At 63.2% G+C, this 23,826-nt stretch overlaps 1 protein-coding gene across 1 annotated transcript; it reads right to left on the bottom strand.

The window, feature by feature from the left end:
* Positions 1–3,859: 3,859 nt before the first annotated feature.
* On the bottom strand, positions 3,860–22,569 carry TTC34 (tetratricopeptide repeat domain 34). Its single transcript, XM_053660491.1, has 8 exons — positions 21,787–22,569; positions 14,078–14,924; positions 12,618–12,843; positions 11,451–11,655; positions 10,178–10,344; positions 9,011–9,281; positions 7,993–8,207; positions 3,860–5,622 (listed from the first exon to the last, which is right to left on the bottom strand). The coding sequence occupies exons 1-8, from the start codon at positions 22,565–22,567 to the stop codon at positions 5,095–5,097; spliced, it is 3,240 nt and encodes a 1,079-aa protein (XP_053516466.1). The 5' UTR covers positions 22,568–22,569; the 3' UTR covers positions 3,860–5,094.
* Between the last annotated feature and the right edge of the window lie 1,257 nt (positions 22,570–23,826).

The raw sequence follows: 23,826 nt of genomic DNA, 5'->3' as shown, positions 1-23,826 counted from the left end.
TCGGGAAGGGTACAGTGCCCGGGGGCTTCCTGCCCCAGGTGCAGGTGAAGCTGCACAGGAGATGCCCCTCCCGCCCCGGGCAACGGGCTAAGTGCGTGGACGGCCCTGGTGGGTGCTGCCGGGAAAGCTGGTCCAGCAGGCAGGGCCCCCAGCGGCTCACCGTCAGGCTGCTCAGAACAGCCGTCCCCGCGGGCAGGGCTGGGTCAGGAGGGCCTAGAGTTTGAGTGAGCAGGGCGGGGCGGGAGGGCTCCCAGGCGCAGGGGGCAGTGACTCCAGGGGCTGCGTCAGGCCCGGTGGCCGCCAGGCCCCTTTGTGATGCAGGGGCTTCTGAGTTCCGAGTTCCAACAGGGTAGGTGTGGGGGCGGGGCTGAGGGCAGTTCCTGGGTGTCCCTTCTCCTGACCCTCTCTGCCTTTGCTCCTTGACCCCTCCTTCCAAGGGGGCCGCAGAGACTGCTGGGAAGGAAGGCCAGGCCCTTCTCCCACACTGCCCAGCTGACCGACCGGTGTGGAGGTCAGGACCCGAGCCCTGTGCAGCAGTGTGTTTTCGAGGGCTCCATCTCGGGCCTCCCTTCCTGTCAGTCTCCAGGGAGGTTCTGGGGGCCTCGCCCGGTGTGTGATGGGCGTGGGCAGAGCTGCCGGGGAGGACCCCAGACCAGAGACACCCACGTGGGCTAGCGTGGGCCTTGCTGCCTCTCTCGGCCCCTGGGGACTTGAGGCTCTATCCGCCACCCTGGCTGGGAGGCTGGGCGGGGGGGCTTGGGCTTGGTGGGTGCCCTGGGCACCCAGGGCTTCGGGGTGAGACTCAGCTGCCCCAGCCCCGCCGATAGGGGCCAGGGGCCCTGGGCACAGCGGGTTCAGTCAGAGCTGGAATTTCCCTTCTTCATGCCCGACTGGGCTGCCGGCGCGCTTCTGCTTCTGTTTCAGAACCCCACGGGATGAGTGGTCCCCCAGGCCCCTGGGGCTCGCTGAGGGTCCTGGGTGGGCCCAGGCCCCAGATCCGGGGTCCTCACCCGAAGGCCCGTGTTGGGTCTTTGTCGGAAGCCTGTAGTCCGCATGCTGGTGGCCTCTTGGGTTGAACCCAGGCTGGCGGGAGGCAGTGTGGGGGGCTCAGGCCCCTGGCACAAACGCTGTGAGGAGATGCAGGGGGCCGGGGGCCTCGGGAGAGGGCGCTTACCTTAGTCAGCCTTCCTCCCACCCTGTCCACAGCCGGCAGGGTCGGATCCCAGCCTGTGGGGCCAGGGGGTCAAGTGCAAACGCTGACTCAGGAGGAAATGGCATAGGCACCCCGATAACGGCAGCATTTCCCAGGCTGCACCGAGAAACCTGGGGGTTCCGTGTGGGAACAGAGTCTAAGGGTGTCACTTCCACGCAGGCTCAGCTCTGCTAACCCGGGCACACGTCCCGGGATGCTGCAAGTCCGGTGTCCGGCGTCAGCTGCTGAGAGTGACTCTGACGGTTCACCTGGTGGACGGCCCAGGCCTTGACGGTCCACAGGAGACGAGGCGGAGGCGCTGGGCTCGCCCAGTGTGACCACAGGAGGAGGGTCCAGAGGTGCAGGGAGACGGCGCGTCGGAACAGGTTTATTATGTGACTGACCAGGGCACCCAGGGTGGCTGTGCCCCACCCGAGAATCACAGCACTTGCTCTGTCCGCCTCGGCTGCCAAGCCCGGCCACAGCGGCTCCTGCGAGAACCAGCCCTGCGTTCGGGGCGTGTCCTCCTTCTGTGCTGCCATCGGACTCGGGTTTGCGGGACTTTCGTTCAGGGTTTTAGAGCCCAAACCTTCTACACGAACCGGTCAGGACTCGCACTCGGCTGAGGCCACGCTTCCTCTGAAACAACCTGCAAGCCTTTCTTCTCGGCTCTGAAGGAGTCGGAGGCCTGGGACGGACTGCACTTCAGGGGCTGGCGTGTTTCCCCGCTGGCGCAGGACGGGCCTTACTGGGCTCGCTCCCCCGCCGCTTCCCGCCACGGCGACTTTGGTCTCTTCTGGGGTCAGTTGTTACCCGATATTCCCGGAGAAGGAATCCATTTCATCCGAGCCTTTGGGTGCTGCTCCTTTCACTTCCTGTCACTTCGTCCTCACCACTTTCTACGGTTTTGTCTGTTTGAAATTGCCACTTCAAAACACGTTCACCTCGAACACTTGGCCCGCTGAGTGCCACAGCCAACGGCAAAGCCTCCAGACAAGGAGTGAGGCCGCCCCCCCCCACCTTGAAGTTCTCCTCTGAAAACTGGGGGCCACACGACCGCCTGCGTAGGGCACGCTGCCGCCTGTCTCCCGAGACTGAATTCCTCCCCATATGTGCCAAATGAGCCCGTGCGGAGGGCCCCCAACACAGCCCAGACACCGCCCTCCACCCCAGTGAGGCAGAGCCCCAGGCCCATGGCCTCTCTCCCCCCTCCACCTCCCGTGTGACCCCAGCTGGGCCACGCACCCGCCAGGACTGTGAGCGACCAGCCCTGTCCCCCAAGCTCCCTGATGGCTCCTGCTGGACTGCCTCCTGTGTCACAATAAACCTCAAGGACCAGCCCAGCGGTGCCGCTGGCCCCACACGGGGACGTGTCTGCGGTCCTCGGCAGGTGCGCAGGCCCAGAAGAGTGCCTCGGGCCTTCCTGGAAGGGAGCGTCCCTGTCAACGGGTCAGGATCTCACAACAGTGTCTTTGTGCTTTTTTCTGCCTTAAAAATTTACTTTTGGAGAAGAGGGAGGGAGAGAAACCTGGATCAGCTGCCTCTCACATGCTCCCTGACCAGAGTCCTGGCCCACAACCTAGGCACGTGTCCTGACCGGGAACTGAACCAGTGACGCTTTGCTTTGTGGGCTGTCACCCGACCAGCCGAGCCACAGAGGTCGGGGTGCTTCTGCCTGCCATGGACTCACCCATTTCACGGCACTTTTGAACGACCACACGTTGGATTTATTTGTTAGTTCCTCCACTTTCCTATTCCCATTTGCTAACTTCTGCTGTCACTCTGACGAATTCCTGCCTTCGGATTTCCTCCGTTCTGTCTTCTCCTTACTTCTCCAACGGGGTGCGCACGTCACTGGTGCCGGTCTGGGCTGCTGCATCCCTCGCCTTCTTGGCTGGAGCCTGGGCCTGGGCCGAGGCTGTACCCTGGGCGTCCTGCCCCCAGACTGGTTGTGTCACTACTGTTTCCAAAACCGCAGTTCGAGGCTGGACTCCCCTCGAATCCAAGAGCTGTTTCATGTTCAGGGGGTGGAAGAAATGCCTGGCTGCCTGGAGGTCCGGTGATACAGCCTTCAGACCCGCCCCAGCCTTCTGCCCGACTCGAGTGCCGGGCGGGGGGCTGGGGTAAGGGCCAGCGCGGCCTCTACCTGCAGTGGGTGGGCGAGTGCCCCGAGGCAGGACAGGCCTTGCTCAGGGAGCCTGGTGGGCCTCTCTGCAGGGTCCCCAGGCTGTCTTCTGTTGACCCTGCCCCAAGCCGGGGTGTGGCTCCCAGTCACCCCCCGAGTTGACTGTGACCGTGTGCTAATTGCTGGACCTTTCCAGCCCCCCTTTCAAGTGGGATGAAGCTACTTTGGAGGGTCTTTAGGGAGGAGAAGAAAGCAGGAAATGAGTGAAAGCCTTTTGGGAACGTCACACAGCGCCACTGAGTTGGCACGCTTGTTGGTAAGCAGTCGGCACCATCCTCTCGGCTTTGGGCTGCCTGCTCCAGGCTGGGGGGAGTGGGCACCTGGGAGCAGTCTGGTCCCCAGCAGTGGGGACAGAGGTGAGGTCAGGTCGCCAGGCTTTGAGAGGAGGGCTGCCCTCACCAAGACACCTTCAGACCTGGGTTGTGCCAGCCTCCAGGTGGTCAGGGAGGAGCTGGTGGCTGCCCAGGAGCACGGGTGTGTCCGCAGAGCACCAGGTCCTGGGACTCTGGGCCAGGGCAGCCCTGGGGAGACCCCTGCAGGCCATGATGGCGGTGGGGTGTGGGGGGTCACTGCAGGGTGGTCTTGGAACCCTCCCAGCAGGGAAGGGGCACAGGAAAGTGAGGCCTGTCCTTGGCCCTCAGGCCTGGCCTCCTGCTTTCAGGGCAGGTGGCAAGGCCAGGACAGGCCCAGGCTGACGGAGAATGGTGACACAGGTGTAAGAGAGAAGTGATGGGTGAGCAGCAGCTTGTCAGGAGGTACCCCTGATGGGGCATTGGCAGGGCAGCTCTGACATGGCCCTGGGTGGAGAGGTGGGGTCAGGACGCCCTGACGGGGCACAGCAGGTGCAAATGCACGCAGGTGATGATGCCGCCGGACTAGCTCTCTCTTCCTGAAGCTTGGGGGCTGGGCCTTCTCCTCTGACCATGACCTCTGGGCCAGCCCCTGCCTCACGGCCTTCAAGTTGCCTCGTCCATACGAGCCACTGCAGAAAAGGTCCCAGGTCCAGGTTTTCAGTGGCCTGTCTAGCACGGCTCGTTCACGAATCTGAGAGAAAATCCTGTGATCTGGCCCTGGCCTCTGTGAGGCAAACCCGTGGCCACAGGCAGGACTGCACTCCTCACCCCCAGCCCAAGAAGGTTTTCCAAGCAAATTGAGGGCAAGTTTAATCCACAGGGGATGCACCCTGTACACCCCCACCGCTTTGCCAGAAGAGCCAAAGAGAAGCCCAGCCTCTCCCTGCAGATCCCCACCTTCTGCCTCTCTGTTCCTTAATGGGGTGGGCTCACTCTCTCTCTGCTTGGCAGGGGGCGGGCCCACATTGTCCCCATGGCTGCAGTGGTGGGTTTGGGCCCTGGGCTCCCCAGGAGAACGGCTTCATCAAAGCAGGGGTCTCAGCCAGCAGGGCCCAGCTGGGGAGTTCTGTGCTTGGGGGACCTGTCTGAGGCTTAGGCCAAGATCAAAGGCAGCTTCATCCCCCCTCTCCCCAGGGCCACCTGGGGCTGACCTTAGTCCGTGTCCAACCTGCTGGCCCCAGGCCAGGACCACGGACACCGCTGCAGCAAGGGGCCCTGGGTCTCCCTTCACTCTGCTTCCCAGGGCTGGCTGTCCACTGAGGAGCCACCCACCAGGCCTTGGAGGGAGGGAGGCGTGACCCCCCCCCCTGGTTTGGGGGAAAAGTGACAAGGGGGACCTGTGACTGGGCTTGGGGAGCGCGGGGTCAGTGGAGCCGGCAGCCGGAGGCTGCCTCCCTGCGGATCCTCGCCCTCAGCCTCTTCAGGCCGCTGTGCTGGGGGTCGAGCAGCAGACCACTCTCAGCCGCTGCCCAGGCCTCTGCATACAGCTGGCCCTGCAGGCAGCGCTGCCCCTGGTGCAGCAATGCCTGGGCGACGGGGGCCCGGCCTGGTTGCGCCCACAGGCTGCTTTGGGCTGGGGCGGGTGCCAGCCTGAGGGCCTGGGTGAAGGCCCCAGTGGCCCCAGCCTCGTCCCCCAGGCTTAGGAGCAGGCGGCCCCTGCAGCACAAGTCCTCTGCCCTCACTGAGAGGTCACCACCGCCCGCATCTTCCTGGAGCACAAGGTCCAGGTCTCTGAGTGCCCGGTTGAACTCCTGCAGCTCCGCCAGGCAGGTGGCCCGCAGGCGCAGGTGGCAGGCACTGCCACCACCGGCCAGGACGGCCAGCGAGCAGTAGCCCAGGGCCTGCCTGGGCTGCCCTGCGGTCAGGAGGCTGCGGGCTTCCTGGACTGCGGCCTGCAGAGGGAACAGAGGAAGGGAGCAGAGGTCAGCCCAGAATGTCACAGCTGCTCACTGGCCCTGCACAGCCCACTGCCGCAGAGGAGCTGCCCGAATGCCCTGGGCTGGGGGACTTCCGCCCTGCCAGCTCTGAGCCCGTCCCCGGCCTGCCTTCCCACTGCCACCCTACCAGGCGCACGCTTCACACCAAGCCGCGGTGGAAGTTGCGGACCTGGTGTACCCGGACTGCAGTCCCACTGGCCTGGAAATTCTGCAGGCCGCTCGGGGTCCTCCTCACGCCCCTCTCCTCCCTGACCCACTGCGGTTCTAACCCGGGGAACTCTTCCCTCGGCTCCTCTCCAAAGTCACCTGCCCCACAGGCCCATCTAATAATGGACCTCCCACCCTACCTGCCCTCTCGAGGCTGCCCAGCTGGCCCTGGGGACAGAGGCAGACACTGCCTCTGTCCAGCCCTGTCCTTGAATCCCACGGCCCAAGGTCAGGAAGCACGAGTGGGCTTCTCCCTATGGTCCTGCGGAGCCGGCCACAGTTGGGGACAGGCCACTGCCGCACTTTTCCCTAGCGCCTGCCAGAGCGAGCCCCTGGGCCTCGTTGGATGTCTGCTCTCCAGAGATCCTTTCCTGAGCATGGCTGCAGCCCACCCTCCGAACCTCTCCCTCCGCCCGTGGCCTCACATGGCTCCTCTCTGCCCCCGTGGCTCCCACCGAAGAATAAGGCACATCAAGACCCTGCCTGAGCCGCTGCCCCGCCCGCCCTTTTCTCCCTGCCCCCAGGGGAAGGCACGGGGCGCCGCGATACACAGCAGGGACGCTGTCTGGGAGCACAAACGCCAGGCTGGGACGCAGACGTGCGCGTCTGGCTGGGGGAGGGAGGCCTGGCCGGGACCAGTATCCGTGGCGTCGCTGTTAGGGTTCCTTCCCGGACGCTGCGGTTCTGCCTGCCCACCAGACGGTGAGCGCCTAGCTCGCGCCTGAGCCGCGCGACACCGCCCAGCGTCTCCGCCTCTCTGGGGAAAGCCTCGCGCGGGCCTGGCGCCCTCCCGACGGGCTCCGCGCGCTCCCGGCCTAGGGGCGGTACCACCGGCTACGCGCAGGCGCAAGGCCGCCGCCGGAAGCGGGGCGCGACCACTTCCGGCTTCTTTTCGGATGGGGGGGGGATGGCGTGCGCCATTGGGCGACCCGCGGATGCCTCTTCCCCTACCCCCAGCAGCGGGAGCCCGGCTCCAGTCCGCCCTGCGCAGCCCCCTCTGTGCGCCGAGGCGTCCCCGTCTGCGTTCTTGGTCCCGATGACACTGTCTCACTCTGGCTCCCTCGGCCCCCGGTGGCAGCCTCCCCCCGCAGGACGCATTGCCCTTCGCGTGTAGCCAACTCTGTTAAACCAACTCCCCGTTGAAACACCGAGAGCTGTGTCTTCCCGGCAGACCCTGAATGCTGGGGTCCACGAGAGCCCTGGACACTCCAGGCCACACGGGCGCGAAACCCACGTCCTCCGACCCCAAAGCCTGCTATGTTCTTGGCCTCCCTCCCTCCGCGCAAAGCAAGTTTGGTGCCCACCCTGCGCCTCGGGCCAGCGGAGGGGCCGAGGTGGTCAGACAGGACCAGGACACGGTGCCCTCCGCCCCGGCCCGCTAGCTCCTGCGAGATAAGCTCCAGGAGAACTTAGGCCCAGAGTCTCTCCCACCCCAGCCCCCGCCCCCTCCACGCCCTGTCAGCTGCACCCTGAGCTCTGCCCTCAGTCCAGGCCGCGCCTGGGCCTGTCTCTCCCCACCCCAGCTTCACCTCCAGTGTGCCCGCCCTCAGTGCGCTACTGCCCTGTCCTAGGGTCTCTGCAACATGGACACTCTCTGAAGTGAACCCCCGCTGTCTCCCCTGACATTTGAGGGCCACAGGGCGGGGTTGTGGCTCTACCCAGCACCTGGTGGAAGGTGCTCTGGCGTTCTTGCCGGGTCAAGAGTGCAATGAAAACGTCAGCTAGCCAAAGAGGTGGTGCCCCGAGAGGGACATCCCTTCACAGGTCCCTCTCGGCTCCCGACCTGCCCTCTCACTGCAAGGGACCCATCTCTCCTGGCCTGACCTGGGGGTGAGGTGGACTTCCTGCGAGAGCAAGGTGCTCCTGGCTGGTTCCGCCTGGCTCTGAGGAGGGCGTCCCCTCCCTCTCCCCCACTCAAGCCACTTGCTCCTGGTGCAGAGAAGCCCGAAAATTGTGGGCGTGGTCAGGGCTCTAGAGGGCGAGCTGGGTGCCTCCTGCTCACACGCCCACCCATCCCACTGCCACCTGGAACCAGCACCCAGGGGATGCAAAGCAACCGGAGCCCCTGGGTGCCGGGGAGGGCTGACGTGGGGCTCCGCGGAGTGAGTGCACAGGCACCTGGGCCAGGCTCTGCCTCTCCGAGGCCTCCAGGAGACGCAGCAGGAAGCCGAGGTCCCCAGCGTCCGTCTCCGCCAGGCACTGCAGGTCCCGGGAAGCAGCTGGCACGTCTCCCTGCTTGAGCCGGAGCAGCCCTCGCCGGGCCTGGGCCGCCTCTGATGGTGGGGTGGGGTGCAGGGCTTTTTGTAGGCGGGCACCAGCCTCCTCGTAGCTGCCTGTTGGGGATCCAGGAAGGGCGGTCAGTGTGGCTTTGCAGCGGGGGCACGAAGAGGTGGGACTCACTGGCCACGGCACCGGGGAGTCTGACACAGCCTGTCTTGCTCCGTGCTGGCTCTGGGAGCAGCAGGCCGACAGAGGGGCTCAGCGCCGGGAGGAAAGCCGGGAGCAGAGGGACCTGGGGACACCACACTGGTCACATGGACTTGCCTGGTACTAGCAGCCCCGCCTCCGGGTGGGGGGTGTCACCAGAGTGTGACCCCCAGGCTGAGCAGCACCTCACCATGGTTGTCACACGGCTCTGCTCTTGCCTGGGCAGCCTCAGGAGCAGGACAGCAGGGGGCAGGAGCCACCCCTAGGCTCCCTGGAGGCCTGGGTCAGGGCACCTCTCAGGTGAGGAGGGCAAGTGGGGGGCAGGCCGCACAGAGACCTCTTCTTTCAAGTAAGTGCTGAGGCATGTTCAGACTGTTTGAGGAAGGGCTGGCGTTTGGGCGTAAGGTAGCCCCACCAGCTCCGGGCCTGGGCACGGGGGGCACTCGGTCCTCTCGGATTATTGAGGAGGCCCGAGTGCTGCGGGAAGCCCCGCTTCTCCTCCCTGCAGGCAAAGCCACATGGGTGCCTGGGAGCTAAAGACTTGCCGTACACACCAGGCCCACAGGGGGACTGGGCCCCAGGAACTGGGATTCAGGGGAAGGGACCCGGAGGCCGCCGAGTCTTGGATCTCTCTCCTGCCTTACAGAATAGACCCCGGGGCGAGAGGGGCTGGGATGGACACCAGTGCCCATGCCGGGCTGCTGCGCACCCACTGTGGCGAGCACGTCCACCAGGAGGAGGTGCCCACTCAGCCGCCCCGCCTCGATTCTGACCAGGGCCTCCCCTGCGGCGAGGAGGCCCTGGGCGTCGCTGTCACTGATGGGGGCCCTGGTGTCTAGTTGTTGGTTCAGCAGGTCCCGGCAGCGGGAGGACAGGCCCTGCGTGAGGAGGGCTTGGGCCTCTGGCTTCAGTGAGCGGATCTCAGGGACCGCTGTGTGTGCGTCCAGCTGCAGGGCCAAGAGGGTGTCGTCCACGGCCTCCTGCAAGGGCAGAGTGAGGGTGGGTGGCAGAAGGGGTCCCAGCAGAGTGTTTGTCCTCCCAGGGGACACCGGGAGGGGTAGGCAGTCCAGTCCCTTCTCTCTCGCAACTGGGGTGGGGGTGTCAACCAAAAGGAGGTGCTCCTGGCGGATCCCATTTCGGCTTAATGGGCTTGTCTCTGCAGACCGTGTTGCCTGCCGGGCGCAGGCAGGGGCGCCCAGGGGCTGGGTTCCAACCACAGGTGTGCTCAGGCTGCCAGCACCCTTGGGGGAAGCAGACACCCGATGGGCAGAAGCAAGAGCCGCCGAGGTGCCCAGGGCTGCAGCCCCGCGGCAAGCGAAGGAGCCTGGCAGGCGAGCTGCCTCCGCGCTGCTCCTCGCCCAGCGGAGCTGCGGGCAGACAGCCAAGTGCAGTCACTCGCCAGCGACCTTGCTCTTGGCTGAGGAGTGCCTTGTGGCTGTGCTCCAGCTGCCTGCGGGTGTGTCTTCTCTGTGATAAACACCTGCCCCCAGCCTGACCCCCCAACCCCTCCTGCCCGGCCCCTGCCCCTGCCCGCTGATGATCCAGACCCACAGGCTCTGTGTAGACAGGGCAGGGTGGCCCCCAAGGTCTCATTATTTTAAGCTAAGGGCCAGGTGCTAGCCCTGAGGGTTGGCACATGTCCCGGTGCCAACTGGGGCTGGGAGGCACAGGGCTTATCAGGTGACAGGGAAGGAATCGAAACTGGGGCCTAGAGCCTGGGACTCCGTGAGCCCTGCCCCCCCCCCCCCGGCAGCTGGGGCTTTGATGGGTGTCTCACCGTTAGGATGGCCTGACCCCCTGCTCCCTCTCTTGTAGGGGGTTGGGAAGGAAGGCAGCACCTCCCCCAGACCACCCTCCACTCTACCGGCCCCGGTACCTGCCGCTGGCCCAGGGCCAGGTGCAGGAGCGCCCGGCCGCACAACGCCTGCACGTTCCCAGGCTCGGCCCGCAGCACGGAGTTGAAGTCGAACATGGCCGTCTTCCTCTGGCCCAGGAACCCGTAACACCGAGCACGGATGAGCAGGGACTCACTCGCCTGACCCCCTGGGAGGAAAGGGTGGGTCAGGGCCATTCACTGACCACAGGTGGGCACAGTGAGTCTGTCTTCATCCGGCACTTACGGTGCCTCCTGGCGCCCAGTGGAGGGGAGAAACCCAGAGGGTGTGCCAGCTGCGGGCCCCCCGGGGAGCTCACAGACCCCTGGGCACCAGGACAGCGAGCAGTGGTGGCACCTGGGAGGGCCGGCGAGCAGCAGAAGGGGCTTCCAAGAGAAGAGGTGTGTCCCCTGCATCTGAGGGGCGGGGCCGAGAGGAGAAAGGGACCTCAGGGGTGGGCATGAGCGGCCACAAGTGTGAAGGTGCCAGGAGGGCGGGAGGAGCCCTCCCCACAGAGGCCATCCCCACAGCGCTTCTTCTGAGTGTGTGTCCAGCGACAGGCACAGGAAGCACTGCTCCGGGCTCTGCAGGGCGCTCGGGGTGTGTCCCCTTCCCAGCTGTGTGGGGTGCGAACTCACACCGGGCACCGTCCCTGGCTGTCCAGGAATCAGTGCACCTAACCCTCACTCCCAACCCACTCGGGTGTCCCCATTGTCCCCCTTGGGGGGAGGCGCCCCATACGTGCAGAGCCAGAAATCCACTGGCATTCTGATCCCAAGTCTGCTGAATCCTGAGCACCCCTAGAGCTCACTGCGCCTCCTTGGCAATGAACCTTCCCTCGTCATCCTGCCGGCCTCTGTCCGGAACCCTGCCCGGTGAGGCCCGTGGGTTGCCTGGGGGAGTGGGGGGGCTGGGCGCCCACATGCAGATGTGTGCCCACTGCTCCCAGAGAGGGCTTGCGGAAGCTGAGCTCTGACCTCCCAGGCTGGAGGGAGATGAGCAGAGCTGGAAGAGGAGCCTCAGCGGGCCCTCCTGCCCGCAGGGCTCAGGGTGTGGTGAGGGCCCCCCTCAGGCTCCTCCGGGTCCGGCTCCTCTCCTGGGCTTTAGCCAGGGCCTCAGTGCAAAACGCCTTCCCAGGGTGCATGACTCTGGAACTCCTGAACTGAAGGCGGCCTTGGAAACCCTTGGCCCCCACCCCTGGCTCGGCAGAGGCTCCCGATGCCCCTGTGCACCTGGCGCAGGACGGGGGACCTGTGGGCGGGCAGGCACTCCCACCTGCAGCAAAGATGGCCAGAGAGAGGTAGGCGATGGCCTCCCTGGTGTGAGCCTCGCTCTCTGCCCCTCCTGGCTGCGTCCGCAGGATGGCCAGGGCCCGGGAGTGGCAGTGGCCCTGTAGCAGCTGCCGGTCCTCTTCGCAGAAGACATCCAGGGTGGGCTGGAGACAAGTCGTGTCCCCGGACTGGACGACCTTCTTCACCAGCTGCAGGAGTCAGGACAGTCAGCGCAGTTCCGCCTTGTGCCCCAGTCCTTTCCACCCCGTGTTCCTGACCAGGCTTGCGGGGGCGTGGCCAACGAGGGGGCGTGGTTTGAAGAGGATGTGGCTATGGGGTGTGGCTCAGGGCAGGGAGAGGTGTGCGGGTCTCCAGGGAAGGCTGGGGGCCCGGAGGTGTGATCATCCTTTAGGGCTTCTGTTGCGGGGGGGTTTGGGGTGTCCCAGTGTTCCTGGCCCGCGCTCCCTCCTCTGTACATGGGAGACAGGAGCAAAAGTCCTGGGACCAATCAATGCCTGTTCTGGGAGCAAGACACTGAGCATGACCTCGGAGCTCAGAGCAGCTTCACTCCGAAGAGATCTGATGGTGCTCCTGCTGGCTGCTCGCTGGGGACACGGGTCCAAAAGCATCCTTCCTTCTCATGTGTGTCGCCCCGGGCGGGGAGACCAGACACGCAAGGTCGGAGGGGAAGGAGGATGCTGACGGGCCACACAGCCTGTGCCCCAAAGCCCCGCATCCTCCCCTGGACTGTAACCTGCCCACATTCTAGCAGGAAGCCATCACCACACCCAAAGGAGGCGGAGTTCTGCTCTTCCTGAGAGCAGAGCACTCTCAGGGGGAGACAAGCAGGACCTGAGGGCCTGGGGCCCCTACACTGTCTCCCCACCCGTTGTCCCAGGGCAGGGTCACCTCAAAGCCGAGTTACGAGTTTACATGGGATTTTTGGGGCGAAGCTCGGCCTGCATTGGACTCTTGGCCCTTCTCCTTCACAACACAACAAAAGCAAATATGGGACATCTACTGCGTGCTAGAGTCGGGGACACCTACTGCAGCTAATTCCTACGATGACCCGCAAGACCCGGACACAGGTGCGGAGCCCAGGGCTGGGACGAGCTTTGCCTGCTTCGAAGTCTGGGTCGCGGGGTGCAGAGCCAGGGGCCCCCGACCTCACCTGGTCGGCGTCGTAGAAGAAACCCCTCCGCAGCTGCAGCAGGGCCAGCCGCGCCAGCACAGGGGCCGCCTGGGGCCTTCGGGGGAGGGCCACCAGCAGTGCCTTGTGGGCGTCGCCCAGGCGGCCCAGGCGGTACAGGGCGTCGGCGGCCAGGAGGCGCGAAGCCTCGTCCTCGGCATCCAGTTCCATCAGGAGCATGGCCAGCTGGTACACGCCCTGGGTGTTCCTGGCCAGAGAGAAGCACAGAGCGCAGGCCCCTTCCCTCCGTCCTTCCCGCCGCTCCCCACCCCCTCGTGCCGGCAACAGGCCGGTTCTGGCCTATGTGCCTGGGCCAGGCTGCTGCCTCTCCGCAGAGATGCGGGGGCCAGGGAGCTGTTGGAAGACCCTCCGCCCTCCCTCATCCACCCACTGCCCGGTGGGGCAGGCATCTTGGGCAGGGCAGGACGGACCTCAGTGGACCCTGCCTGACTCTCCTCTTCAGCAAAAACAAGGCAACAAGGTCTGCACCAGCAGACTCAGGGGCTCGTGTTAGGCAGAGCTAGGGAGCGAACCGGGGTACCCTCCCAGTGCCCCCAGAAACTGAGATGAACTGCCCCGGGGAGAAGGGGTGGGGAGCCTGGAATGAGAAACCCCCCAGAGAGAACAAATATAAAGGGGGCACCCACGAGAAGACTCCTCTTCACCAGCAAATAAAAGCGATGCAAATCAAACAGCCAGGGGGCAGTGGATGTGTGTGTGCAAGTGAGTGTGTGCACATGTGTGCACGGGTGTGTGGTGACGTCAAACACAGCCCCAGGAGGCCCCAGCTCGGTGCTTGTAGCTCAGAACAGCTGCGGAGCCAGGGCTGGCGAAAGTTTGCAAAGGAAACCCCGGGCTGGGTGTGGGCCCAGGCAGGCAGGCAGGTGGGCAGCTCTCGAAGTCTGGGGCCTTCGAGGCCACATTCCCCGACCCAGGTTCCCCCTCGGCCTCGGGGGTAAGGCCAGAACTGGGGTGACAGGACAGCACTAGGGGGCGTGACAGCTAAGAGTGGAGCTGCGGGACCAGGGTGTGGTCCCTGACGAAGGGCCCGGGGCTGGCGGCACAGGACACGTTTGAGATCCACCGAGTGAAAAGCCCAGTGGTCCAAACCGCGGGCACCGCACAGGTCCTCTGGCCAACCAGGTTTCCATGCACACAGAGGACCCACTTTCGGGTGCCTAACTGTGGGCGATGGGTCACTTTTACGTTTCCATTTCCGTGCTTGAGTTTCTAATTTTCTATAAATCAGTTCTTAATGCATCACGGTTAAGGACTGGGATCTCGGCCCGGGCCCTAAATCTGCCACCGATGACTCAGAGACATCACCCAGCTGCTCCCTGCCTCGGCCGACCCGCCCGCAAGACCGAAGACACACACCTGGCTGCCTCGCAGGAGCCCGGAATGAAGCAGCCCAGGAGAGCGCACGCGGGGCTGGTGTTTACCCTTCTGGCGCCGCCCGGCTGTCCACCTCCGCGGCCTGCCTCCGGCGGCCCCGCGCGCCCGTGGGTCCCGGGTCCGGCCTCCGCTGCAGCATCCTGCGGCCCTCCTCGCGCAGCACGGTCAGCAGCAGCCCCCGCTGGTTCCAGGGCACGTAGGCCTTGGCGACGAGCAGAGCCTCGTCCGGCCGCAGGCGGCAGGCGGTGACATAGTCCAGCGCGCCCAGGAACGCGCTGCCCGACAGCACGCGCAGCAGCCCGCGGCCGCACAGCGCACGCACACAGCCAGCCGGGTGCGGCCGCCCCTGCTCCACAACCTCCTGGAAATCCTCCCGGGCACCTCGCGCGTCGCCGGTGTGCAGCGCGCAGAAGCCTCGAAGCGCCAGCAGAGGCGCACGGTCAAAGGCGCGTTCTCCAGCTTGATCTCTGGGGCGTGCGGGCCGCAGCAGGCGCTCGCACAGCGCCCGGGCGCCCGCCGCATCCCCGGCCAGCAGCAGGCACTCGGCGAGGCGGGCTCCCAGTGCTGGGCGCGTGCCGGGCGGCGCCACGCGCAGCAGGACACGGAGAGCGCGGGTCACCGGGGCCAGCAGCTCGCGGTCCGAGTCCTTGCGGAGCTCGGGGCGGCTCCGCACGGCCTCTTGGAAGTGGGCAAAACCCACGTCCGCCACTTCCTGAGCCTGGATCCGCACTCGCTCCCGGTCCTCTGCCGAGAGCACGGCCTCGAACTGCCTCCGCGCCCCCGAGGGGCTCTCGCGGAAGGCCTCGTGCAGGTCCCGAAGCAGGTCCTGGGCCCCGCTGTCCAGGAAGAAGGCTGCGGCCGCGCGGGTGACCAGCAAGGCAGCCAGGCGCTCACCTGGAGTAGAGAACAGAGAACCAGTGGGGCCCGGAGCTACCGGGGTGCCCGCTGTAGCGCACCAACCGTCCAGCGCTTCGGGTAGCACCTCCCAGGGCGTCACGCCCGCAGGAGGAGCGCGGGCAGGAGGCCGGAAGCTTGTTGGGGCTGGAGCAGCATCGGAATGGGTGGGGTGGGGTGGGGGGCAACTGCCCTAGGGGCCTCCACAGCCCTGCCCTCTGAGTTTGGGTTCAGAGTCAGCCTCTCCTCTGCTCTGCCAACATGGAGATTTAATGACAACACCTCCCTCCCCAGCCCCCAGCCCTGGCCTTTTAGTCATCAGTCTGAGGGTTGAGTTCCCCTCCCCAGACCAGCTCCAGGCCAGAGCGAGGCCCGACTCCCTGACCTGCGCAGGGGGGCTGTTGGTGAAGAGGCCTCCCCGGGCCACCTCCTGTGCTTCAGTTTCCTCTTCTGCTTTAGAATGGGGTGACGAGGGCCACAATCACAGGGCTGCGAGAATAAACCGGAATGACGGCCGAGAGCCCCGGACAGGGCGGGAGGGGCAGCGTTACTCAGCGAGCCTGCAGTCAGTACAGAGAGCCAGGCAGCTCCTCCGCAGCGGCCGCAGCGCCGGGGCAGGTGCGTGGCCCTGAGAGGATCCCAGAAACCTCAGTGCTGGCGGGAGCTCGAGGTCACGGGCACCCCGTTACCTGTTCCAGGTTAGGAAGGGGTGGCAGGGCCGGGATGCCCTCCCCAGGCCTCTGAACCCCCACGGGAGTGCGTTTTGCACAGAGTCGTTCAGAGTCCTCAGAGTGTTTCCTTTACGGTAATAACTGTCCTTTACCGGGAAAACAGGAGCAGGCACTGAAGCCACTCTGTCACCGCCCTGCTCTGTTGTCACCGTGGGGAAGCGTCTCCTCACAGCCCAGAGCCAAGTGCAGAAAAGCACCTTGTGCCCTGTGATCAGCCAACGGTGAAGCGGCCAACGGCAGCTCACTCTGTCTAATCCTGGTGGCCCAAGTAAAGGCAAAACGACAAAAACAAAACGAGAAATAACAACGAAACAACCCGAGACTTTTCCGTCGTGACCAATCCCCGACAAAATAACTCTAGGGGGGCCTGTGGAGCGGTTATTTCTCCCCCCACCCCGCGGCAGGCAGTGTGCTCTCTGGCCCTGCATCTGCAGCCGCACCCACAGGACTTGTACGCGTGGTCCCCGGGCCCCCCACACTCTTCTGTCCGCACTCTCGGGTAAGCTCGGCGACCCTTCTGCCGTCCCCAACAGGCTACGGGGTGTCTCATTTGCTATTGTGCTTTTCAACTCTGGAGTTTCCGTGTACTTGCTGCAATTCCCCATCTGTTCATTCATTATGACCACACTTTCCTTTAGGCCTCGAGTGCACCACCCATAGTTTCTCTACAGTCCTCAGTACACTGATTTCAGCACCTGGATCATCTCCAGGTCGGTCTCCTGACTGTGGCCCACAGTTTATTTTCCTGCTTCTTTGCCTTTCTGGCACTTTTAAAAACTGTGCACTGGCCCTGGCTGGTGTAGCTCAGTGGATTGAGCGCGGGCCTGCGAACCAAACAACCGTGGTTCGATTCCCAGTCAGGGCACGTGCCTGGGTTGCAGACCAGTTCCTAGCATGGGACGCACAAGAGGCAACCACACATTGATATTTCTCTCCCTTTCTCCTTCCCTTCCCCTCTAAAGATAAATAAATAAAATCTTAAATTGTGCGCTGGATGCCCGGTTGATGCTCTGTGGAGCCTGGATCCAGTCATGTGCCTCTGAAGAGAACAGAGTTTTGTTTTAGCAGTTGAATTGGACAGGATCAAACTGGCAGCTGGAATGTCTGTGAAATGCTTGCAGTTTCCAGCTTCTGCTTTTTTGGCCACCCAGTCTCTCCCTGGTCTGTGAGGCCCCTGGTCAGCTGAGGATGGCGGCGGATTCAGCACACAGACTTGGGGTCTCGACCCGACGGTGGCTTCCTCCTCTTCAGGACTCTCTTCTAACGTTCCAGCCACTTTCTCCCAGGCTGGGACAGCCTGACCCGGGACACCCTGACCCGGGACAGCGCACGCCAGGGAAGCTGCCGCGTCCTGCTTCACACACATGGACCCTGGGCTGAAGGGTTCCCTCGGGAAAAAGCTGCAAGCGTGCAGACCTCACCTCCATAGCCCCCGTATTTCAAGGGCCAAGGCCTGGTTTCCGGCTGCGTTTGTCCGCTGGCCTGTGCCTGCACACAGCTGCCTTTTATGTTCTGTCCCAACCTCGTCACCATCGTCTGCGGTCACCTCGTCTAGTTCAGCTGCTCTGCTCCGCTGGAGGCCAGCCTCTTCCATCGTCAGACTTAAAAATGTCGGCCGTCTGGGGGGACATAAGATGCTCTGCTTGTGTTGGCTTAATTTTCATTTTCCTGATTACCGGCGAGGCTCATTTATTTCAGAGTGCTCCCCCTCCCAATCTGGTGGGTAGCACGGGGCATCTTGCTTTAATTTGCATTTGCGTCGTTACCGGGATGCTGGACATTTCCCACAAGTTCGTTAGCCATCTGTGTGTTCTCTGTGGGGAGACCCGTTTGCCAATTCTCGCACCAAGGTTGATTCGTTCCTTGTTGACATGTAGGAATTCTTCAAATGCTCTGGTTATTAATTTTTTGCCCATTGTATATTTTGCAAATATTCTTTCTTTGTTGTGGCTTGTCCTTTCATTTTCTACAGTTATGGGCAAAACAGAAGGTTAAGATTTTTAATTTCATCAAATGTATCAAATTTTCCTTTATTCTTTCTGCTTTTTTGTACCTTAAGAAGCCCAGCCGTTCACAGAGGTCTTGTGGATATATGCTCATAGTTTTCATTCCTATAAACCTTAGCTGTTGACCCAGTCCCTGTGGACGTCACGTTTTTGCGTGGTTGGAAGCAGGGTATCCACGTACGTTCATTGAACAAAGGTCCTCCTCCTCCACTGTAGATTTGCAGCGAACCTATAGTGATTCACTATAATACGCTCACATATTAGCTTCCAGGTGGCTTCCTTTCTGGCATAATTTGTTTTGTTGGTCTTTCTGTCTCCCCCTTAAGTGTGGTCAGTAGAGTTTTGCACCAGCCGGTAGAGCAAATCCTTACAGCACCACCTTCTTCTTTATCTCCTCCCCCTCCTCCCCTCCTTTATCCCCCTCCTCTCTTTTCCCCCTCTCTTTCTTCTTAATCTTGTCCATTATTGGTCCTTTGCTTTTCTCTTATGCTATCAAATCTTTCTGACCATAGACATCTAATCTCTTTCTACTTACTTAATGATTCTTTATTGTCTTTTAATAAAGTTTTATAATTTTCTTCATAAAAATCATACAATTCTGAAACCAGTTATTCTCTAGTGCTATAGTAAATGGTAGGTGTTTAAACAACAAAATTTCTATTTCTTGCTGTTGTCTATAAATGTGAATGCTCTTTGTATAAGCTGTGAAATTCCGTTTCTGTATTTGATACATTTTTTGTTGTTTCTTTTGGGCTTTCCACATGGCTACTTATGTTGCGTGGAATAGTAACTTTGTTTCTTCTTTTCTGTCCCACCTGCTTTTCTCCCTTATCTTATTGCATTGGCTAGCATCTCCAGCACAGTGATGGATAAATGGGACAGTGGGCAGCCACCTTATTCTTGATTTTAAATGGAAGACATCTAAAATATCACCATTAAGTGTTATGCTTTTGGTAGTTTTTTTAAAGTTATTTTTTAAAAAAAGATTTTATTTATTTATTTTTAGAGAGGGGGAAGGGAGAAAGGGCATGCATGTGGCCGTCTCACCAGGGTGTTTTCGACATAGATGATCTTTCTGTGTAGTTCTTAACGAAGACCGCTGAACCCACCGGAGACGGCTGCCCGGGTGGGTGGGAGGGTGAGCGCTCTGGCAGCCGCGGTGCGCAGGGGCCTGTGCCCCGGGAGGTTCAGGCTGAAGCCCCTCTGATGCTGCGTCTCGTCCTCTGATGTGTCTGACGCTGCCTCTTGTCCCGCGTGTCTGCTTGCTAAGAAGGGCAGAACGCTTTCCAAATATAGGGAGGGCGTTCAATGTCTGCAGGGGCTTTTGGTTAGTAACCTTAAGATTCGAAAGCATTTGTTATGAGAAACTACATTAGTAAAAGGTGCGTGATAGGAAGCTTCTCTGTTTGCACCGTAAGCCACACTTGTGCTGCTGGTGGGGACAGGCGATTCCCTGTGACACAGATGACTCGGGTCCAGGGGATGCAATGATCCTCAGGGCTCCTGCCCAGGTCAGAGCCGGGTCAGGACAGACACGCTTCCTGGCAGCCTCCCCTGCGGAGCGGGGGCACCGTTTTTCTTTTTAGCACACTTGTCTGAGGCTGCAGCTCTTTGGGGGCTTCTGGGTTTCTGCAGGGCCCTACTGGTCAGTAGAGTGGAAGACCCCCCTCTCAGTCGCTGAGTGCCCCCACCTGCCACGGCACTGGCCCCTGCTCAGCAGCGATGACATGTATTTGTTTGGGCAGGGCGGGTCCCCTACTCTCCATAAGCTCAGGATCCTTTGTGATCCTGCTGAGCGTTTTTACAGTGGGAGGATTTTGAGGTGTCTGGTGTAGCATATTTCCAAAGTCAACCCGCCCACTCACTTTTCTGTCCTCTCCGCTTCCCTCCCCCACTGGGGCACCCCCTCCGAGGCTCTTGGCACAGACACCCCCTGTCCTGTCCTCACAGACCCCCGGGGGTGGCTCTCCCACACACCTCTGCCCTGCGTCTTGCAGGTGCCCTCGCCAGCGCCCTGCAGGCTCCCAAGTTTCCTCCTCCTGTCCCCCGTCCCCTTTGCAGGGCCCCTTTTTGGGGGACAGTGTGATGGGTGGTGAGGAGCACCCGGGGGGCCAGATTCCAGCCTACCATGAACACTCTGTGTGGCCCTGGCAGCCCCTTGGGCCGTGGGGACACAGCTGCGCCCACTCCGAGGACAGCTGAGGGGGCTCCATGAAAATACGTCATATCCAGCCCCCAGCGTGGGGTCTGCACGCTCGTGTGTGACGGGTGGCCCCTCACACCCAAGCCCCCACCTCCGAGTGTCCGCCGCCCCATGCAGTCCATCCAGACTCCCGACGTTAAGCTTCTTCTTTGAGCGGACGACCCCACAGCCCCTTCTTCAAACCAAGTGTCCTCGCATTGCCAGGCCCACGTGTCCAGCGGGCCAGTTACACGTGCCCCTGACTGGCCCAAGGGACATCCCTTGGAGCGCCCACGGGCACCACCATTTCAAGGGCGTGATACACATTTTCTTTTCTCTTTTTTAACATCCAAAATGTGTTCCTTTTGGGATGGTTCCCCACTCATCCTGACTTGGGCTGCTTCTAGCGCTGCTTCCTTCGGAAGGAGCGCCCCTCAGCGCCTTTGCAGCGTCCTGGGCGCTTCACGTCCACGAGGCAGGCACTGGGGCTCGTGTCTCCTCTTCTGCCGGGGGACGAAGGGGGCCCTGAGAGAGGCACGTTGGTGTGGGAGCTCATTTTCCTCTGTGTGGTCCCAGGACATGACAAAGCCAGTGGCCTGGCCGCCACCAAACGGGGTTCTGAACCCGAACACAGAGATGACATCTGGGGTGGTCCGGCATGTTTGGGCCAGTTTCCCCGAGTTTCTGTCTTGGGCACCGCTGCCTTCCTGGGCTGGATGACGTCGGTGGCCCTTCCTTTCCGCTGGAGTCACCTGTTGCCACAAACTTCCTGGCCCCACAGTTACTATGTTGCTGTCGATAGCAGACGATCTTCCAGCAGGCGGGGTGGACAAAAGTTTGATACACATTTCACGGAATTCCCCCAGCCACGCTCAGAGGTGGGCGTGGCCACGGGGAGGCGGCCAGACTGCAAGCTGGGACCCCCCCCCCACCCCAGTGCCGGAGGAAGGCTGGAGTATGACTGCTGGGGCTCTGGACACCCACCCCGCTACCTGCCCCCCCCCCCCCCCCAGGACCAGGGCCCGGCAAAGGGGCCAGGCAGGAGCAGTGCCTCACACGGGGTGTGTGTAAACCCCGGCACCCCCTTCTCCCCACCTGCCACTCTCCTGCCCTCTGCATTCTAGTTGCTGAAGGTGAACCCTCAGAATCCTTCCCGGCCTTGCCCCACACCCCTCTCCCCACCCACCGTTAAATCTGGTCACAATCTGGCTGTTTCTGATTCAGTGATGAAACTTCAGACCCACAGTCTGGCTCCAGCTCTCCCTCCTCAGTCCTCCAGCCCGGTCCTCTGGGAATCCCAGCTTCCAGGTCCCCAACCTGGCCCTCCTCCCGGCCCAGACCACCTCCCGGCCTCCCAGGAGGCTCGGTTCTCTCCCGGCTCCCTGGGCACACGCCGCACGCAGCAGCTGGCGGAGACTCTGCAGATGGAACTCAGAGCACCTCCCACTGAGGTTTCCGTCCCCCCCGCCCCTCCATGGCTCTCCTTCCCCTGAGGGTAAACTCGGAGGGTGCTCCCGGTCAGGAGGACTCAGCCACGGCTACTGTCTTCAGGGCCTCCGGTCCCCCCCTGTCCTCCTGCCCCCCCACCCCTGACAGCCACCATTTAGTGTCATGGACATGCCAGGCTCTTTCTCCTCCAGCCGCCTGACACTTTCGGTTTCTGAATCCTTGTTGCAGCCCAAATGACACCTCCTCCCAGAAGCCTTCCCTGACTGTCTGGCTAGAGCCACACCTTGTGTGTTACATTTCTCAAAGAACTTATTTTGCCTGCTTCCTTTCTTGGGGGCTCTGTCAGGACAGGGGCTTGTCCTTCTTGTCCCCATGGTGTCCCTGGTCTCAGCACGACCCCCGGCCCCCACCACAGGCAAGAATTAACTGCTGTGAAGGGATGGCTGGAAGGACTTTCTCCCTGACCCTCAGGGAGATGCGACCCGCACTCCTACCTTGGGGTCTGCGGCTGGTCCGGTCGGCCAAGAGGGCCCGGCTGCACGCCGCCCGGCAGTCTTTGTACCGGCCACTGTGGAGCAGAGCTTCGGGGGACAGGGCGCTGCTCCAGCTGCCCCCGGGGTCCAGGGCTGCTAGGAGCCTCTGGCCATCGGTGTCCTGCTGCCTGGCACTGTCCCCAGCCTGCTGGCTCCTTGAGATGTGGTCCTGGAGGGCGCTGACCAGCACGGGGAGGTAGGGCTCCTGGTGGGTGAGGACGAAGGCCACTGTGCGCTCGGCCCTCGAGCTGAAGGCCTGCAGGTAGTCGGCCAGGCCAGTGTCCGCCTGCTCCCCAGACAGGACCCGGGCCAGGGCGCGGGTCAGCTGCAGCTCCAGGCCTTGCTGGGAGTGGGCGTCCAGCAAGGCGTCACACTGCCTCACCACCTCCCTGTGGCGCCCACGGGCCAGCAGCCCGGCCAGGGAGTGCAGGACTGCGGCCGGGTGGTCCGGGCACAGGGTGGCCAGGAAGGCGGAGGCCAGGGTGCCCGTCAGGGACACCACGGCCATGCCGTCCCAGTGGATGGCTGGGATCTGGCTGTCCCCTCGGCACCAGGCTTCCAGGGTGGCCACCACGGGTGCCCCCCGAGCCTCGGCCAGGGCGGCTCGGACGCTGCGCACCGCAGAGGGGGCGTGGCAGCTGAAGGCAGCCAGGTAGAAGGCGGTGGCCAGCGGCGGCTCCCCCAGGGCCAGGTGCTGGTCGCCCTCCCGGCAGAGGCAGGCCCCGAGCTCCTGGGCCGACATCACGCCCGTGCCGCCGATGGGTCCGTGTCCAGTCCACAGGGGCACCTGCCGTGGGGCGGGGTCGTGGTCAGTGCTCAGACGGTGGTCAGCCCCTCGGCCCTGCGGCCCCCAGTCCTCCCCACTGAGACCCCCGCGTCAGAGTGGAGCCCTGTTTCGGGAGAGTACGGTGGGCTCAGCTGTCAGGGTGGAGTCTGCTCCAGGGTGGTCTCCCTGGGCTGGGGGCGTTGACTGGGCTCTGCCTGGCCAGGTTCCCAGCCCACCTTTCCCTCTGGGCCTCAGCCCCCTCCCCCACAGAGTGGCCCCTGCCAGCACAGGCCCCTCAGGAAGGCGGACCCCCATCACCCCGGGTCACATGAGCACCACGGCCTTCCCAGCACTGACCCCACAGGCCCACTGGCCCTGGGGCCACACCCAGTGTGGGCGGGAGTGGTGCCGGGCTGCCAAGGCACCTGCGGGGCTCCTGGGTGGTGGTAAGGGGCCCTGGACCCAGGCCTGGTTGGCTCCGAGATGGGGACCAGCCTGGCTGTGTCCTCTGCCCTCCCACACCCTGGGGCCTCAAGAAGTAGCTCCCATGCCAGCAGCTCTTCCCCTCCCATCTCCCAAAGCGCGCACAGACCAGCCCCCACCCCGTCAGCGCTGACAGCCAGACTCACGCACGAGCACACGGGCCACAGGCTCACACGCTCACGCGTGCACGCGCACACACGCACATACTCACTAGTGCACGCACAGGGTCACTGGCTCGTGCAGGGCGCACAGGGAAGGCAAAGCCTCAGGCGCCCCAAACTGGCTGGAGGCGGGCGGAGCAGGGGTGGGCGCGCCCCTGTGGAGGGTCCGCGGGGCTGGGCTCCCAGGCGCCCCACCAACGCTGCGCCCCGGGCTGGGGTGGCCCGTGCGTTTCCCTGGAGAGCGTCAACACCCGCCACCCGCGGCTCAGCGGCGCCCCCAGCGGCCGGGCGCCCTGGTCGGCCCCACGCTCCAGCCCGGCCCCACCAGGCCCTCGGCCCCGCCCCCTGGCCGGCTCGGTGGCTTCCCAGCCTCAGCGCGGGGAGGGTCCAGGCTCGCGGCAGCTTCGGAGCTGATTTGGGGGGCTCAAAGTGCGGGGCCACTGGCCGCCAGGGTGAGGCTGGCTGCCATGTAGGGCTGCACCTCGCCCCGCATCCTCATTATCCCCACCGATGAGGAAGTAGCTGAGGGGTGGGTGGGGTCGCCTTGGCCTCTGCTGCCCCCAGAGCTCGGCCAGGCTGCTTAGGGCCCTT

The sequence above is a fragment of the Artibeus jamaicensis genome, unplaced genomic scaffold, assembly GCF_021234435.1.
Source record: "Artibeus jamaicensis isolate MK-2021 breed Jamaican fruit bat unplaced genomic scaffold, CSHL_Jam_final scaffold_847, whole genome shotgun sequence".
In the NCBI taxonomy this organism is placed as follows: Eukaryota; Metazoa; Chordata; class Mammalia; order Chiroptera; family Phyllostomidae; genus Artibeus; species Artibeus jamaicensis.
Note: the sequence above shows the minus strand (reverse complement) of the source record. Positions and strands in the feature narration are given on the sequence as shown.

Coding starts and splice junctions, on each gene's coding strand:
- TTC34 (XM_053660491.1), bottom strand. CDS start 22,567: ATGTCGGCCCAGGAGCTCGGGGCCTGCCTCTGCCGGGAGGGCGACCAG. Junction 14,925..21,786: donor GACCAGCCGCAGACCCCAAG/GTAGGAGTGCGG, acceptor TCTCTACTCCAG/GTGAGCGCCTGGCTGCCTTG. Junction 11,656..12,617: donor TCTTCTACGACGCCGACCAG/GTGAGGTCGGGG, acceptor TGACTCCTGCAG/CTGGTGAAGAAGGTCGTCCA.